The sequence below is a fragment of the Anomalospiza imberbis genome, chromosome 7, assembly GCF_031753505.1.
Source record: "Anomalospiza imberbis isolate Cuckoo-Finch-1a 21T00152 chromosome 7, ASM3175350v1, whole genome shotgun sequence".
In the NCBI taxonomy this organism is placed as follows: domain Eukaryota; kingdom Metazoa; phylum Chordata; class Aves; order Passeriformes; family Viduidae; genus Anomalospiza; species Anomalospiza imberbis.
Genome location: NC_089687.1, coordinates 24,161,724 through 24,176,960, shown reverse-complemented (window position 1 = coordinate 24,176,960; position 15,237 = coordinate 24,161,724). Strand labels below are relative to the sequence as shown.

The 15,237-nt window shown below is 39.2% G+C and overlaps 1 protein-coding gene across 1 annotated transcript in view; it reads left to right on the top strand.

Moving 5' to 3' along the window:
• Positions 1-15,237, top strand: part of CERKL (ceramide kinase like) — a 49,680-nt gene continuing 34,443 nt past the window's right edge. Inside the window, exon 1 of the mRNA XM_068196031.1 lies at positions 1-261. Within this exon, the coding sequence (XP_068052132.1) occupies positions 39-261 (223 nt within the window). The 5' untranslated portion in view covers positions 1-38. The remainder of the gene's footprint in view (positions 262-15,237) is intronic.

Below are 15,237 nucleotides of genomic sequence, written 5' to 3'. Positions count from 1 at the left end.
GCGGCGGGGCCGAGCGGAGCGGGGGTGCTGCCGCCGCCATGCCGGGCGCCGCCGCCCCGCTCCCCCGCCCGCAGGGCCGCGCCCGGGCCGCGGCCCAGCAGCGGCGGCGGAGGGTGGCCCCGCTGGCCGCGGCCCCGCCGGCCCGGGACGGGGACGAGCCACTGCTCAGGGGCATCTTCGAGATCGGCAAGAGGAGCTGCGACGTGGTTCTGAGCGCCCGGCGGCTCCGCTGGAGCCCCATCCTGCCCGAGAGCCCCACAGGTGGGACGGGGCAGGGCGGGGCAGGGGTGTGCGCCCCGGCCGGGGCGTGCGGCGTGGCCCGGGGCGAGCGGGGAGAGGCGGCCGCGGCTCTCCGGGCAGCGCGGGGCAGAGTCACCCTAAGCCGGGATTGCTCTAAAGTGCTTAAAGGCAGTGCTGTCGGGCACCTCTGTTCCCTTGGAAGTTACTTTGCTGACTGAAAAGAAAAAGAAATTGTACATAACGCTTTGAGGGTCTTGTACCTGAACCAGCTCTCTCTGGCACGAGTTTTGTCTTCTTGGTGGGTCATACGAAAGGGACAGAAGTTAGAGAGCGTGTTTTTATGGCCTCTTAGCCCCAAGCAGAGCAGTAAGAGGATTTGATTTTGTTTCTGCGGCGTCAACTTTTCCCGGCTTATACTGTTTGGCAGGTACATAAACTAGAGCACAGAGAGGAGAATGTGGTTTTGCGGGATGTGCCTGAGTTTTGTGATGAGGCTTCTGTTGCCACGTCGTTGCTCTGTGGTGCTCACACGGCGACACGCTGAGAAAGTGTGGTTACAGGATTTGATCAAGTGAAATAAATTATGTACAAAAGTTCAAGAAGCAAAGAAATGCTGCTTAAACGTATCCAAATAGATATTTTTCTCCTAGAAACTGTGAAAACATATACGTAGTTGTAAAACTGCATACACACTCCTAAACGTGCTTGTTTATTTCAGTGACCTCCCAGTGTTTGCATGAAAGAGGAGTCAAAGTTGTATTCAGGAATGCAGTTTCCAGGCAGCGTGTCTGCCTTCCGGGATGGCATGGTTAGGTTGTCCGGGCTTAAAATCCCACGTTTATTTTAGAAGTGTATTGGACAGAACTTAAAAGTTCCTCTAGGTAAGATCTCATAGGCAGAGTCAGCATTTAGAGAAGCAAAGAAGTGGTGAGATGCTCGCAGATGAAGTCATTATGGTTCATTTAATGTAAGCATGTTGGGATACCAGAGCTACCGAAATTGAACAAATACACAGTCATGCCCTGCTGTTGACTCCTCTCCTCTGCACAGTGTAACCGTGTTAATGCAGTGCTGCCCTCACACTTAAATACCTGCTTTTCAGCCGGACCGCTGAGTTCTGATTGCCCCCGCGCCCGCTGTGGGGACACAGTCCTTCCTCTTGGGGAGCCAGTCTGGGTGCCTTAAGTAACGCTGTTACGTAATGCTGAAGGCTCTCTTCCTTCTCATTTGGGACTATCTACAGGTCTCTGTGTATGTGATCTGTAATGTGATTTATTAATTATTTAGTTCTGTGTGTAGAGTTCTGAGTGTTACTTTATGTTCTGCCTCCTTTAATGTAGGCTGAATTGCCATATATCAGGAACTAGGGTCTGTACTTGTAAATGTGTTTTGATTGTCATCATTGAAGGATATTAAGGCTCAGACAGGAAGAATAAATTCTGGTGTATATTGTTCCATGCTTCCAGAGATGGGGAGTATATTCTGTGGTTTGGGATTTGTGTGTTTTTGGCTTTTAAAATTTTGTTTAGCTGATTTGGTTTGTTTGTTTTCCTAGGAAAAATTCATCCCTCTCAGTTGCTACTTTCATACAGACATCAGAAACTTTTCATAGCTCCTGAAAGGTAATGAAGTATGCAGTGCCTACAGTCAGACCTATAGCAGATGGCAGGACTTCAGGAGTCCTATGGAAAGCAGCACTGAAAAGCTGCTGTCAATTTTATCAGGATTTGGGCTTTTACTGCACATGTATTAAATATATGCTGAAACTTCCTGACAATTTGGTTTTATGCTGTGTGGCATTGAGCTGCTGAATAGTTTCATTTTTGAGAGGCTGCAGTTGCAGCAGTCAAGCGCAGATTCTGGAGTTTGAATGTTTTTTCTCTCCCTCATTCTTGGCTCCCAGTAGCACTTAGCCTGGGGTGTTCTCTACTGGTGCTGGGAGGAGCCATCTGTGGTAGGGTCTCATTCGTAGATAAGTACAGCAGTGGAGTGTTCAGAGATGGCTAGCAGCTCCCTGGGCAAGTATTTCCGTTGGGATTTGGCTTATGCATGTTCTCTCCAACCCGAAAGCTTCCTAATGTAGTTTGCCTGAGGCTCTAGGAGGTCAAGCCAGGTCTTCACGCTTTGCAAGTGCTGCTGAATGTCTCTTGCTTGGACTCGTATTTAGCAATTCTTCTATTTTAGGGAAAGGTCTTTCTTCTATGGCAATTGCTATAGTCTGTCAAAATCAGAGCGCTATAAGGTAGTTGCTTTATTCCCTTTTTCGTAATCTCCCATCCCCCATAGTTCTCTAGATGAATTCCTGTCTTGCTGAAGTTGTCATTTGTCATCCGCAGCTCTGCGGTTCCAATTGTTTGTTCTTACATGTGGTAGTTTGTGCAGCCTTGGCTCCTCCAGATTCTACCAGAGCTCAAAGCTGCAGCTCAGAGTTCCCAAGCAGGGGACATCTGCTGTGCCTGGGCCCAGTCATGTCACAGTGATGTATGTGTAGTTCTGCTCCACTGTGCTGTTCCTGGGGGGCTCTAGGCAGCCTGATTATCATCAGGAGGATTTCCTTCTTTACTCTGTCCTGGAGTTCTGCACTTTCCATCTCCAAGAGGTTTTTGGCTACCCATGCTTGCTGATGATTTTTGATGGCTTCCTTCGTTGTTCACTCTACAGCAAAGTTCCTACCTCTGAAATAAGCATGACCCATTATAAATTTTGTGTATTATTTGTTATAACAAAGCTTATGGCAGAAGTGAGTCTTGCGCAGGCAACAGGGTGTGGAGCCTGAGGGAGTGAATGTGTCAGGTGGGAACGTGGACAAGCGTGAGGCACGGCTCAGCTGCTCCCTTGGAAAGGCTGCAGCTCCAGCCTGGGTGTGCAGCTCAGCTGAGCGTGTTCTCCTCCCTGGAGACCCCCTGGGTCTGGGGTTGTGTCCAGAGAGGCACAATCCCTCTGACCCATAGCTGGTTGCTTGCTTTTAACAGTGCCCTGGGTGCCCCAATGAGAAGCAGAGCTCACAGTCAGTAGTTGGTAGTTTTTTTCTCTAACTTCTTTCTGTGTGGCATTCCTATGCTATAATCATGGAAATTAAGAAAAAGGCAAGACTTCACTATTAATATTCCAGCCCTGATCTGTGGAGGTTGTCATTTTGTGTGCTGCTTCAAAACTATAGCAGAGAAAACTATCTTAAGTACAGATTTGAATATTATATGTGATTTTTCTAAGTTCCTGGAAGATCATTTGTGTCCTCTTTATGCATATGATTTTTTTTGTTGCTAAATAAAGACTTTGATAATTTTTAAAGCCTCTACCATGTTTTTAAAGTTTGCTACAGAGTTTCTCAATTAACAATAATTGCAGTTTTTCAGCAGATTTCTGTCAGGAAGTGTAACAAAACTGGCAATTGTCCAGTGCTTTACCAGTATGTGAAGCCTGGAGGATTTTGATCCTCCTGAAAAACTTTTAAAGTGAATTTCTTGTGTGTTTAGTGTACTAAACTGAATTGTATATGAAGTTATTCTCTGACTGACAGCTTGCAGGTGGGGCTGACTAAATAGTCAGGATAATAATAGTAATAATCTGAATAAAACTTGCTTTTTTAAGTATAGGTAATTGAACATAATTTCTGAATTAATTAAGGAACAAGAAAATAAGATCTTGGAGCAATCCAGAGGTTAATGTACTGTTGAATATATATTTCATAATGAATAAGATAAAAATAGAAAATATATACTTTATAATGAATTAAAACTAATCAATATATTGTTTAAGTATACTATTCTTATGTATAGTATGCTATAGTTCTTGTTGATATTAATCTAAAATACAGATTTACAGATATTCTATGTAAGTGCAGCAATAGGGAAAAAGAATCACTGACGTATTTCAACAGTGAAAGAGTCAGCAGTAAAGGACTTAAAATTAATTCCGAGTGCATAGTGGCCTGTTGCCAAGGCTATTTAGGAACAGATGTGGCTGAAATAGATACCAATAGTCTGTTTGGGATCTCTAAAGTAAGACATCTGTCAGTCTATCGGTCAGTCAGGAATAATGGCAATGGAAACTGGCTGTTACAAAAAGTGAATTACTGAAGTTCCAAGAGGACCGAATTCAAAGCTTTTGGTTCTACTTCTGACATGTAGGGAACATATTTTCTCTAAGTGGCTTATCTGCTATCCAAACAGAAGAACTATTTTTAAGGAAGAGATGTAAAAAATACGAAGCGTAACTGAAAGTGTGGTATTCATGCGCCACATTAATGCATGGATTAAAGCATGCAGCTTTAAACAATCCCATGGTGTCTGAACTTACAAGACACCCAGATCTTTTCCCAGGAAATCTGTAAAATTAATGTATTTTAGAAAAATGCTGCATGAAGCTGCAAAAGAATTTACTAATCTACAGTTTATTTTGGAAATTGAAAGTATTTATGGAAATAGGATACACTAATTAAAGGAGTCTTAAAATTTTGTTCTTTATTTCAGGGGACTTTTGTACCAACATATATTGGTTGTCCATGTGGGTTTTTTTTTCCCTTTATCAGAAGATCAGTTCACATGTTTGTGGTACAATTTATGTTGTTTCTTTCTATTCTTTCTTGCATTTGACTCATTTATGCACCTCTTTGCTTACATTGAAAATGGCTAACATCCTCTGGAGATCCAATAGGGCCTTTTATGTGCACTTTAATTCTCTACCTCCAAAGAGAGAGATCAGATATTTAAATCTTTTTTCCAAGAAAAAAAGTTTCTGTGCTAGTTCTTGAAAATTATCTTTGTGTTCAGGTTTGCATACACATTAAGTGCTGCCTGTGTTAGTGAGTTGGATTCTGATGCTATGGGAATTTGAATAACAGGATTTATTTAGCTTTCCTAGAAAGAAACCCTTCTTATTTGCCTTTTTAATGCAAAACTTTCTGTTGATGAATTTGTGGTTTTTGTTATCTTAAAGCTCTCGTAGGCCATCAAGTCAGCAAGTTTTAGGCTTGGATTAAGGTGATGGGCTTTGCTTTTGTGGTTGGGTTTTTTTCCTTTGTTTCTTCTGTAGCACTGTGTAATGCTTAGGTCTTTGCCATGTTCTGTTATTACAGATAAGACTGTGCTTTGCTTTATTCCTCTCCTCTTCCTGCCTGGAGAGTGAGGCTGGTGCCTGGCTGGGTGCTTGGCACATTGAGCATCATCGGGCAGTTGGCACGCCAGGAACCAGCCCGGCGTGGCTGGTGCTGGGCTTTGGCCGCTGAGCAGGAGGATTGAAGGATTGATAGGTGGCGATCAGGACGCAGCCAGGAGCGCTGTGTGGGGGTGAGCTGATGTTTTATGGGAGTGTAGGGGCTTTGGGGCAGTGCCCTGTGGGTGTGGGAGGGATTTGTGGGTACTGTGCAGAGGGCTGTGAGTGAACGGAGGGGACACTGGAGCCGTTGCTGGGCTGACAGGGAGACGTGCAGGGTGGTTCTGTGGTGTGAGGGGTGTGTGTGCTACAGGGTGAGGAATCACTGGGGAGTTAGAAGAGACATAATAAGGTAATGAGGAGTAGAAAGTGAATTTATTTCAAAAAAAGGTAACAAGGTTCTGTAATTTTCTTGTTCACAGAGTAGTTGACAACTCTTGACTATGCCTTTTGGGCAAAGGTGTGCAAGAGTCAGTTGATGGTCCTGCTTATAGAACATGCTGAAGAGAATCCAAAGGTGTATATTAAAAATAAAGTTGATATGCTAACCAAACTTTGATACTCATGCTAGTGATATTTTCATATCCCCAATAGTGCTGTAACACTGAGTCTCTCTCAGTGTAAATTAGTGTTCTTTTTAAATTATTGAAGAATATGCAGTCAAATCCCTTAACTAAGTAGAAGTCTCTTATCTCAGTTTCTTAATTATACTGCTTTTTGGCCCTTCAGAAACACTAACTTTTTTAGCCCTTCTTTCATATCCTAGATGCTGTTGTATTCTTTCTTTGATTGCCATTTTATCATATCATCCCTGAATCTGTACCCCTCTATTATGCACCTTTGTCTTTTTCTATTGCATGAAATGTTGCCTGCTTATCTTAACTTTTAAGCATAATTAATTGGAAAATGCATGAAAATGTATTTTTTTCTGCAGTTACAAAATAGAAATAAAAGCAGGGAAGTGTGTCACCTGCTCTTGTTGGAATCAATAAAACTAAACTTAGAGAAACAATTTTCCTCTCCTTGTAAATGTCTTGTTAACTATGTATGTCACAGAAGCAGCAAGTAAATAATAGATACTGTTGCAATTATGTAAAACCCAAACAAATAGATATTGGATAGAAGAAATCCCTTTCTGTTTGCTGTTTCATTTGGGTATATCTGGCTATATTATGCACCACCTTTAGAAGGAAGTTTTTATTCAGCACATGCAGTACTCCAAAAGTATTTTTATCCTACTAAGACAATTTATGAAAAAGCTTAAGTGGTTGAAAATCTGAGAACATAACCAGAAGAACAGAATAATCTGTGTACCTTAACATTTGTGGGTTGTGGAATGAATGTTTTCCTTTTGAGGAAATCAGTGGTCCTGGTTTTTATGACTTATGTTGTAACAGTATGTGCAGACAAAAAACCATAATGTGTTGAGTATCTGATACATGTATTACCATATTGCCATAAGGAACTGCTATTATGTTAGACACCAACTGATTTCGTGATAGTGTTGGATTTCTCTCACATATGCTTATGTTTTTGTACAGATGATCCTTAAGGAACATCTGCTAGTTTTGTGGTGGTATCTGCTGTTTCCTTTCAAAACTTGACCTTTTTGCCATTTAGTGCTGTGACTGCTATAGAATTGTGTTTTACCAGGATCATTTTCTAAATTGATTCCTGTCTCGTAGACATTAACTGTCAATTAAATTTTTTGGGTTGTGATTTTTTTTTTTTTTTTTTTTTTTTTACTTTTTAAACTGCTGGCTTGAAATAAGTGACTAGAACACCTTCCTTTCAATTGTTCAGGTTGTTTCAAAAATGCTGGTGTCTGTGGACTGAAGGTGCGGATGGTACATCTCAAACTATTTCTCTAGGGAAGTAGTTTTGGAACTCTTGTCCTGTGATTTAGGAACCCTTCCCTTTTTAGTTGAAGAGCAGATTTGAACAGTGAACCCAGGTGTTGTTAAAAAAAAATGGAAATTGTAAGCCTGAATTGTTGTGTGAGACTTGATGTCTGGTAGCCTACCTGTAAGGGATTTGATGAAACACATTTCACTTATGTTTAATGTCTGGTGCAACTTTGTTCTTCCCCAGTTTCTCCCTTAGTTGTCATAGGAATATATTAAATCACTGACAACAAATTTTTCAATGACTTGGTGTAACTCACAGGTCTCTAGTCCAGCATGTGGCTATTTTCCACCTGTGTGTTGCAAGTTTAAACAAATGGTCAGTTCATTAACAGAATTCAGCGCTGAACTCTGAATTTCCTGGCTTTTGCCTGTTTGAGCAATGTCAGATGGTAGTTGGATGCTTTTCAGTACTGAATACTTGCTGTAGTTGTCAGTTTATTTGAACTGTGACAATATATCTGTTCTGCCAGTCCATACACTCAAGTGAATATAGGAAAGTATTCTTTGTGAGGCTCTCAAAATGCAAAGCAACAGCTGTTATGTACTGCACAATTATAGGTATCCTGGAAACAGATCTTTACACAGAGCAGACAGTCTTGGAAAAACAAAATTTGACACGTGAATGATCAAGTTAAGGGTAACAGCAATAAATCCTTACGACTAAGTATAATGCTGTTTTGCACATACTGATCTGAGTTCGGGTAATTAAGTACTCATTGTTATATCACCCTCCTGTCATTTGACAAAAGATTAAAAATTATCTTGTCGTTATATTTTTATGCGTTGTTTTAGTACAGCATAGTAGAAATAGAACAAATATTCTCACTTAAAAATAACATATGACAATGGCTTTTGAAGAAAGCCCTGTATAATTCTAAGGAGTGAAAATCTTGTAAATAGGTTGCTAACAGTAAGTAGGAAAAATTCAAGATGATTTGCTGGGTTTCTATGTGAAAACAGCACATCTTTGCCTGGCTGATCTGTTGACTGTTCTGAAGATGGTTCAAAATGAGATTGCTCCTGTCCAAGTCCTGTCTCTGCTCTCCTGTTTGTTGCATGGCCTTTTGGAGACTTGTCAAAATGCTCTGTCAAGAAAGGTACTGAAAGATTTCACACTTGGATGGTTTTGGGTTTCCCAAAGGCCTGCTCTGTCACATCTATGTAATTTAACTTGGAGTGAGGTGATTAGCTAGGGATCAAAATTATCGTGGTGCCAGTGAATAATACACTAACAGTTAGATGGCTGTAGATGGTGGTAACTCATGTCAACTTCAAACTTTGAACAGATTTGTGATTTCATTCCGTGGATTCTGCAGCTGACATTCTCTGGTAAACCTAAGTGTATTGTATGTTACCATGATTGGGAAAAGATTGTATATAGATGTCTGTTTTTAATTTTGTATTATTTAAGGAAAAAGAATACTATGAGTATTTAATGTCAAATGTAATGTTTCTTGGTCACTTGACTGCAACACACTCATTAAACAGGGCTAATAGTAACTGGAGTTGGTTTGGAAAACAATGCTCAGCAGAGAAATGAGTACCTGATCAATGTTTGTTTCTTTTTTTAACTGTAGTACAAGTTAAAATTAAAATAAGAGCTTTTTTTTGTAGTTAATTATTTTAAAATGATGGAAACGAGCAGGTGGTGATTTTGAAATTTTGTCCCTAGGTCTCACTTGCTTTATGGAAACTGTTTGGGGAAGATACACACAGAAATTCAGTACTGAATGTATCATGATTTATATGTACACAAATGTTTGTCTTGCTTAAAGCAGATACTGTTTTTTTCATTAGCATTTAGCAGTATTGATTTTATGCGGGAGCAGAGCAATAAAGTAAGTTCTTTCCTACAGCACAACTTCAAAGGCATGGCAGTTTTACAGATTTGACTAGGCAACAGGACAGTGAGTCCAAGAGTGGGAATAATTACACATAGTGTAATAATTAGTGTATCGATCTCTTACTTGAATGCCATCAGCTTGGAATAAAGATCAGGAGCTGTAGCTATACCATTCCTAATGTGCATGATTATAGGTTTATCACATGGAAAATGTCATCTGTCACTTAAACAGTTGTTAGGATTATTGTGTTAAGGATAATTAGAATGTAAGTAGAGACTAAAGCAGATGTTTGTATGCTCTATAAACCAGCAGTTATTTAGCCACATCTTGGATATTGTGTGCAGTTCTGGTGTCCTTAGCAAAGGCGATGTGGGACTAGAGAAGGTTCAAGGGGTGACAATGGGTAAAGGTACATAATGGCTTCTGGATGAGAGTGGCAAAGCCTGGCACTTTTTGGCCTGAAAGGAAGGTACTTGAGATGGAGTCTGGACCAAGTAGGTGGCAGTTTTACAGCATAAGAAATAAGGTGCTTCTGTTAAGGCTGAGCAGAACCAAGCTGAAAACCAAATGAATAGATAAGAGAACTGTAAAACTTACTGCCAAAGGATTGTTACTGCTAAAAGATTTTGTGGATTCAGATGGAGATAGAAGGCCTCATTTTACTGCTCTTAAATGTGTAGGAACCACAGTCAGTTCAGGGTGTCCCAAATGAAAACAGGTGGGGAATGGAAAAGTACAAGTGGGAAACAGAATAAATGTTTCCTTTATTCCTTCTCTTCTCTTAGCATCTGCTTATGGCTATGGTTTGATATAAGATACTGGGACAGATGGACATTTGCTCTGTCCTGGTATTGCTGCTCTTACATACCAGAAACCAGTTAAATTATATTTAAATGATATTTTGAGTAAAAGCACACATATCACTAGTCTGCAATTCCACCAGTGTCTGCAGTGCCAAGCAAGATTTGATGAAAAAATTTCAACTTCAGCTTGCCTAGCCTTCCATTTGCAAGGAACTTCTTTTTATTGGTGGAACAGTACCATTTAAAGAAAGTATGTTCTTTGCCTAACAAAATACCAAGGGGTTAATTTTATTAAATGTTGGTTAAGAATTACAGTGCAGGAGCAGACTGTATAGGAAACTTGAATTTCTTAGCCATAATTCCCTTGAAAATATTGTTCATATGACTGCTTCCAATTATTACAGTATTGGGGTTTTTTTTAATAGATTTATTTTTGTTGTGGAGAAAGGAAGGTAAATTCCAAAGACATATGGTAGGATAAGAGACTGAAAGAGTCTCTTGTATAGGATAAGAGTCTGAAACAATTGCAATTGGTTTAGTTTGATCAACTTCACTTAGGGAAAAAGTGTAACTTCAATATGCTTTGATGGTTTTTTTCCATGAATATATTTATGGAAAAATTTATATTTATTTAAATAATTATTTATGGAAAAAAAAATTATTTATCCATAAATATATTTGAGAAGATTTCTGATGTTCACAAAAGAAAACCCTTAATATAAAACATCCATTCCTGTTTGTTATGTCAGCCACTTAAAGATGTGTGCCAAGATATCAATACTGATTATTTCTTGAACACAGGTGGTGGTAATTTTCTTGCACTAATTCACTTTATGGCTAAGTCAGAGATTATTGTATGATTTGTAATGTGCTGCTGGATATGTGTAAAAACTAATATTTCTTAAATTTACGTTTAAATGAGGAAAAATAGGTTTAATATTGTGATAAAGGAAAATATGCGTGGAATGGTAACAATAACACGCTGTGGAAGTGTGTGCTGAAGAGTCTGAAGATGCATCTCTGTGTTGCTGTGTGGGTGCTCTGAATGGGAATTGCTTCCTGACTCTGCAACCATATGCAGGATTGTGATACTGTGGGTAAAATTCATAGGATCTGCAAGTAAGATACTTACTTGAGCCTCATGGTGGTAATCCCTGTGCGTATTGGTGTAATGCTAGCATTTAAAAGTTTGAGGAAGTAAAAATTTTTGTATACTATGTGAGATTTGAAGTGCATCTTTGCCATCTGACGTATTTATTCAACAGTGAAGACTGATCAGAAACTGGCTGGTTTGTTTGTTTTTTATATGTCAATCAGTAATCTTTCAGTTTGATTTTAGTACTTAGTACTGGGATTAGGAATGGATATGTAAATGTGAACTGCACATGCAGTTACCCTACTGGAGAGAAGAGGAGTTGGTGGTGGATGCCAAAAAACTTGCTTAAAGTGCATTGGAGAGGTTTGTTTGAAGTTGTTGGTGCATGGCAGGATGCAAAGCAGACATTGTGGAGCATTTTGGGGTGGGTTTTTTTGATGAGTGGCTCTGTTTTAAAGCAGTCAGAAAATAGGTAGGTTTTTGTATATGTACTTAGTACACTAATACAGTAGTTTGATATAAAAGTGAAAGTTATCTCTATACTTAATTTTGAATCTCATGGTACTCAATGGTGATATTGTATTCCTAAAGCATTTTATGAATTCTGCTTGTTCTCTAAAATGCATTAACTTATTCTACTTTATGCACTGGTTATGTCACAATTCAAAATGGAGATCTCCAGATTTTTGAGAATCTCATGAAAATTTCAAGCAATATTTTAAATGACTGATTACCATTTATTGATGTAATTTCTGAATGGTATAACAACATAAAATATTAAAACATCTCTAAGGGCTTCACCTGATAATTTTGAGTGTATTTTAATTTTCAAAACAGCATTATATATAATTTTTTATAGACTAATCATAGAATTATTTTTTCTGGTAAACATTTTGTAGACCTGTTGATAGACTTTCTAAGTGTCTGATGCAATGGAGCACAATTTAAATTAGCTCAAAGATATTTCTTACCAGTTTTTGTTTGACACGGGTGTGTTGCAGTGTGTATGCAGTGTGTCTGCTGCTCGATGCAGTGAGCGTGCCCTGAGCTCGGTGCAGATCCACGGGCACAGGTGGGTGTCCTGGTGGCACCATGCAGGGAAACACATGGCACTACACAACATGGGGCAAAGAGCACGCAGTTGGAATTCAAAATCATTTTATGGATACCTTGGACATTTGTGCTTGTTCATGTATGGGTTGTAATTTCTAAAAAGGGTGCGTGTGTTGTTCTATTGAACATTTGTGAGACAGGCAGCACTCTAATGTAGTTGTCCTTACTTGGAGCAGAGAGGAGCTATTGTGTGAGCTTGTTTATGTCAATATTTTAATAATTTATCTTTATAAGTGCTTTTGACTATATTTATAGTAACATTGGCACCCTGTGTACAGAAGATAAAATCAGTGCTGAAAGGAAACTTGCATCCATCTGGAAGCAATAAACTTTTCTAAAAGACTGCACAGTGTTACTTAATCCTGTGATTTCTCACTGTGAGTGAAATTAAGGTTTGGTTCAGTTGTGTCACATCATATTGGTATCAAATCTTTTGTGAGAGCTATGTCATAGTGTTAAGCTACAAAAAAAAAGAAATTGATGACAGAGGATGTAATTTCCTCAGTCACAGAATTATGCATCATTGCAAATGGAGTCAATTCTATATAATAAAAATAATTGTAATACCAGAAAGCTTCTGGAGTGTTGCATTTTGTAAGCCTTCTCTTTATATGAAGTGCTAATTTGTATACTGCACAATTGACTGAGAATATCTTAAATTTGGTGTTGCATTCCAAGTAATTTTTGTATTGTACATCTATCATGTAAAATAAATTATATTTTTGGTATGGCAAAATATTTTTTAAAGTTAGAGAAATATGAACAGTGTCCATAAGGAGAAAGGGGGAAAAATCTATATTACGAAGATCATCTAATAAAATTCTGGAGTTTTTTTGGTGCTCTTCTTTTAAGTTTGTTACTAGTGTGGTATACATGAACAAAATAAGATTCATTCACCCCTGCAGGCAAAGTGGTGTAGCCTGCATTCTTCCTGTTCCTAAGTGGCAACTGAGCGTTGGGGTGAGGGAAGGGTTTTATGCCTGTCAGAGGGTTCTGGTGGTGCTATTGCCATCTCTTGCCCTTGGGCTACTGCAGGAGATGCAGATACAATGGATCACAGAGTTTACTTCATAAATCTCTGAAAAAAAAAAGAAATAGACCAGAGATCAATGAGGATAAAGCCAAACATATAGAAGTTCATGGATGGGCTCATCTAGCAGCTGATAGCTATGCTTTGATAACTAAAAACATTACTTGCTAGGCTACATGAATTATCAACAGCTTACAGAAGGAAATTGACTTGTCTTTAGAATGGACTGCTTGTTCTTTTTTTCTGAAGAAAATATTTCTTGAAAACCTTTTCCAGTAGAGACTAAAATTCAGATATTTGAGACATAATGCATTCCCTGAACACTGATATTTAGCAATATGGATGGTTTCTAAGCCTGTATTTGAGGCTGAGGCAGATCTAATGCAAGTAAGACTCCAAGTAAAAGTAATTGTTAACTTGTATTAATCAAACTCAGTAATGTTATGTGGCCATAAGAGGTCATTTGTTTCCCCACTTCCCCTTATTTTCTGAAATGACAGAAGTAATTGCTGTGATTGTAGCATAAATTAGTAGGTACAAAACACTGTGTATATGTGAGATGGTTTCAAGGAAATGTAAAATTAAGCTCATGTTTCCTCTTTGGGGATTTTTGAGTATATTTCAGCTCTGCTAGCCCATTCTATTAAATCATGTAGGCTACTAGATACCAGTCTTCTCTTTATTTGAGAAATCTCTCGCAAAATAATTTCCATTTTATGGTGGGTATATGGTTGATCTGTGTAAGACCAGTCATTTAATCTGATACATATGTTTGCAGAGGTTTTGGGAAATGATGGAATTCAGTGATGCTATTTTCCATGTTGTTACTCTGATGTTTCTACCATAACTCCTCTTACTAAATGAAACCCTCAAAGTTTAAGCCACTAAACAAAAGGTTTGCAGCTACTTGTCAAATCATATTATGAAATTAGGCAGTATGTGGGCCATATTCTTAATATAAGATGTAGAGCTTTCTATAGTACATTTCCAGTGACCTCATTCTTGCTCTGGTGTTAATAAGAAAGTGTAATTATTAAAAGCAAAGCTTTTGCTTTATGCATCTTCTCAAATGCTTCAGGATGGGAATCAGTCCTTGTCTGCCTTGCTTCCTTTCAGCTTACCTTGTTGTTCTAGCATTATTCCCAATAGATCTTTATGCTATTTTTAAATACGTCATCTCCCTCAAATGTATTTGTAGAATGAAGGACAAACTCTTCCTTAAGCTGAAGCTTTTTCTCTGGGACAGCGTTAGGCCTTCTGCCAAAGCTTCAATCACACTTTTTTTTGCAGAGGTATTTACTCAATAAGCTATCTGACTTCTTTTCAAACTGCCAGTGTCAGTATGTTTTTCTAATGAAATTCTGCCATTATCCTGGAGTTAATAAGCAGGGTGCTTCACTGAGAGCTGAGTCAAGACACTAATGAAAGCTTGATGGATAGATGTCTGATGAGCCTCATTATAAGAAGAAGGGCCTTTTGCATGGCCTGCTGACCAGGATGCAGTGTATGAGCATCACTCAGATGCGGTCATGCTCAGAGGGGAAGTCCCCAGGCCTGGCCTTTCCCCACAAGGCCTCAGCTCCAGCAAAGCCAGCCTCTGAGCTGTACTCAACTATGCTCTTACAGTATGGGATCCTCTTTTCTTTTGGTTCAGCCACAGCTAAGTAGCTTGGTGATGGTTGTTCTTTTCAGAAGTTTGCCTATTGCCATCTTTTAAAGCTATAGTGAAATTTAGCCACTTTTTAAGTGCTTGAGTCTGATCCAGCTCAAGACTTCAAGGACTACACCAAATGTCCCCTAAAGCTGCCCTTCTTTCAGTTGCTGTGATAGTGTGCTGTGCACAGGGGCTGTATGTGCAACAGCCCTATGGTTTGGTGGGGATGTTCAGAAACTTGAGGATTCGTTTTTAACAGATACGGTGGAGAACAGGGGCTGCAATCAGCTGGTTGTGGTGTCCTGGGGAAAGAACCATTTGAAAAGTGGTGAGAGACAAGAGGGAAAGATGAAAGGTAGGAGGTTACAGTTTTACATGGATTTACCCATGCTGTGA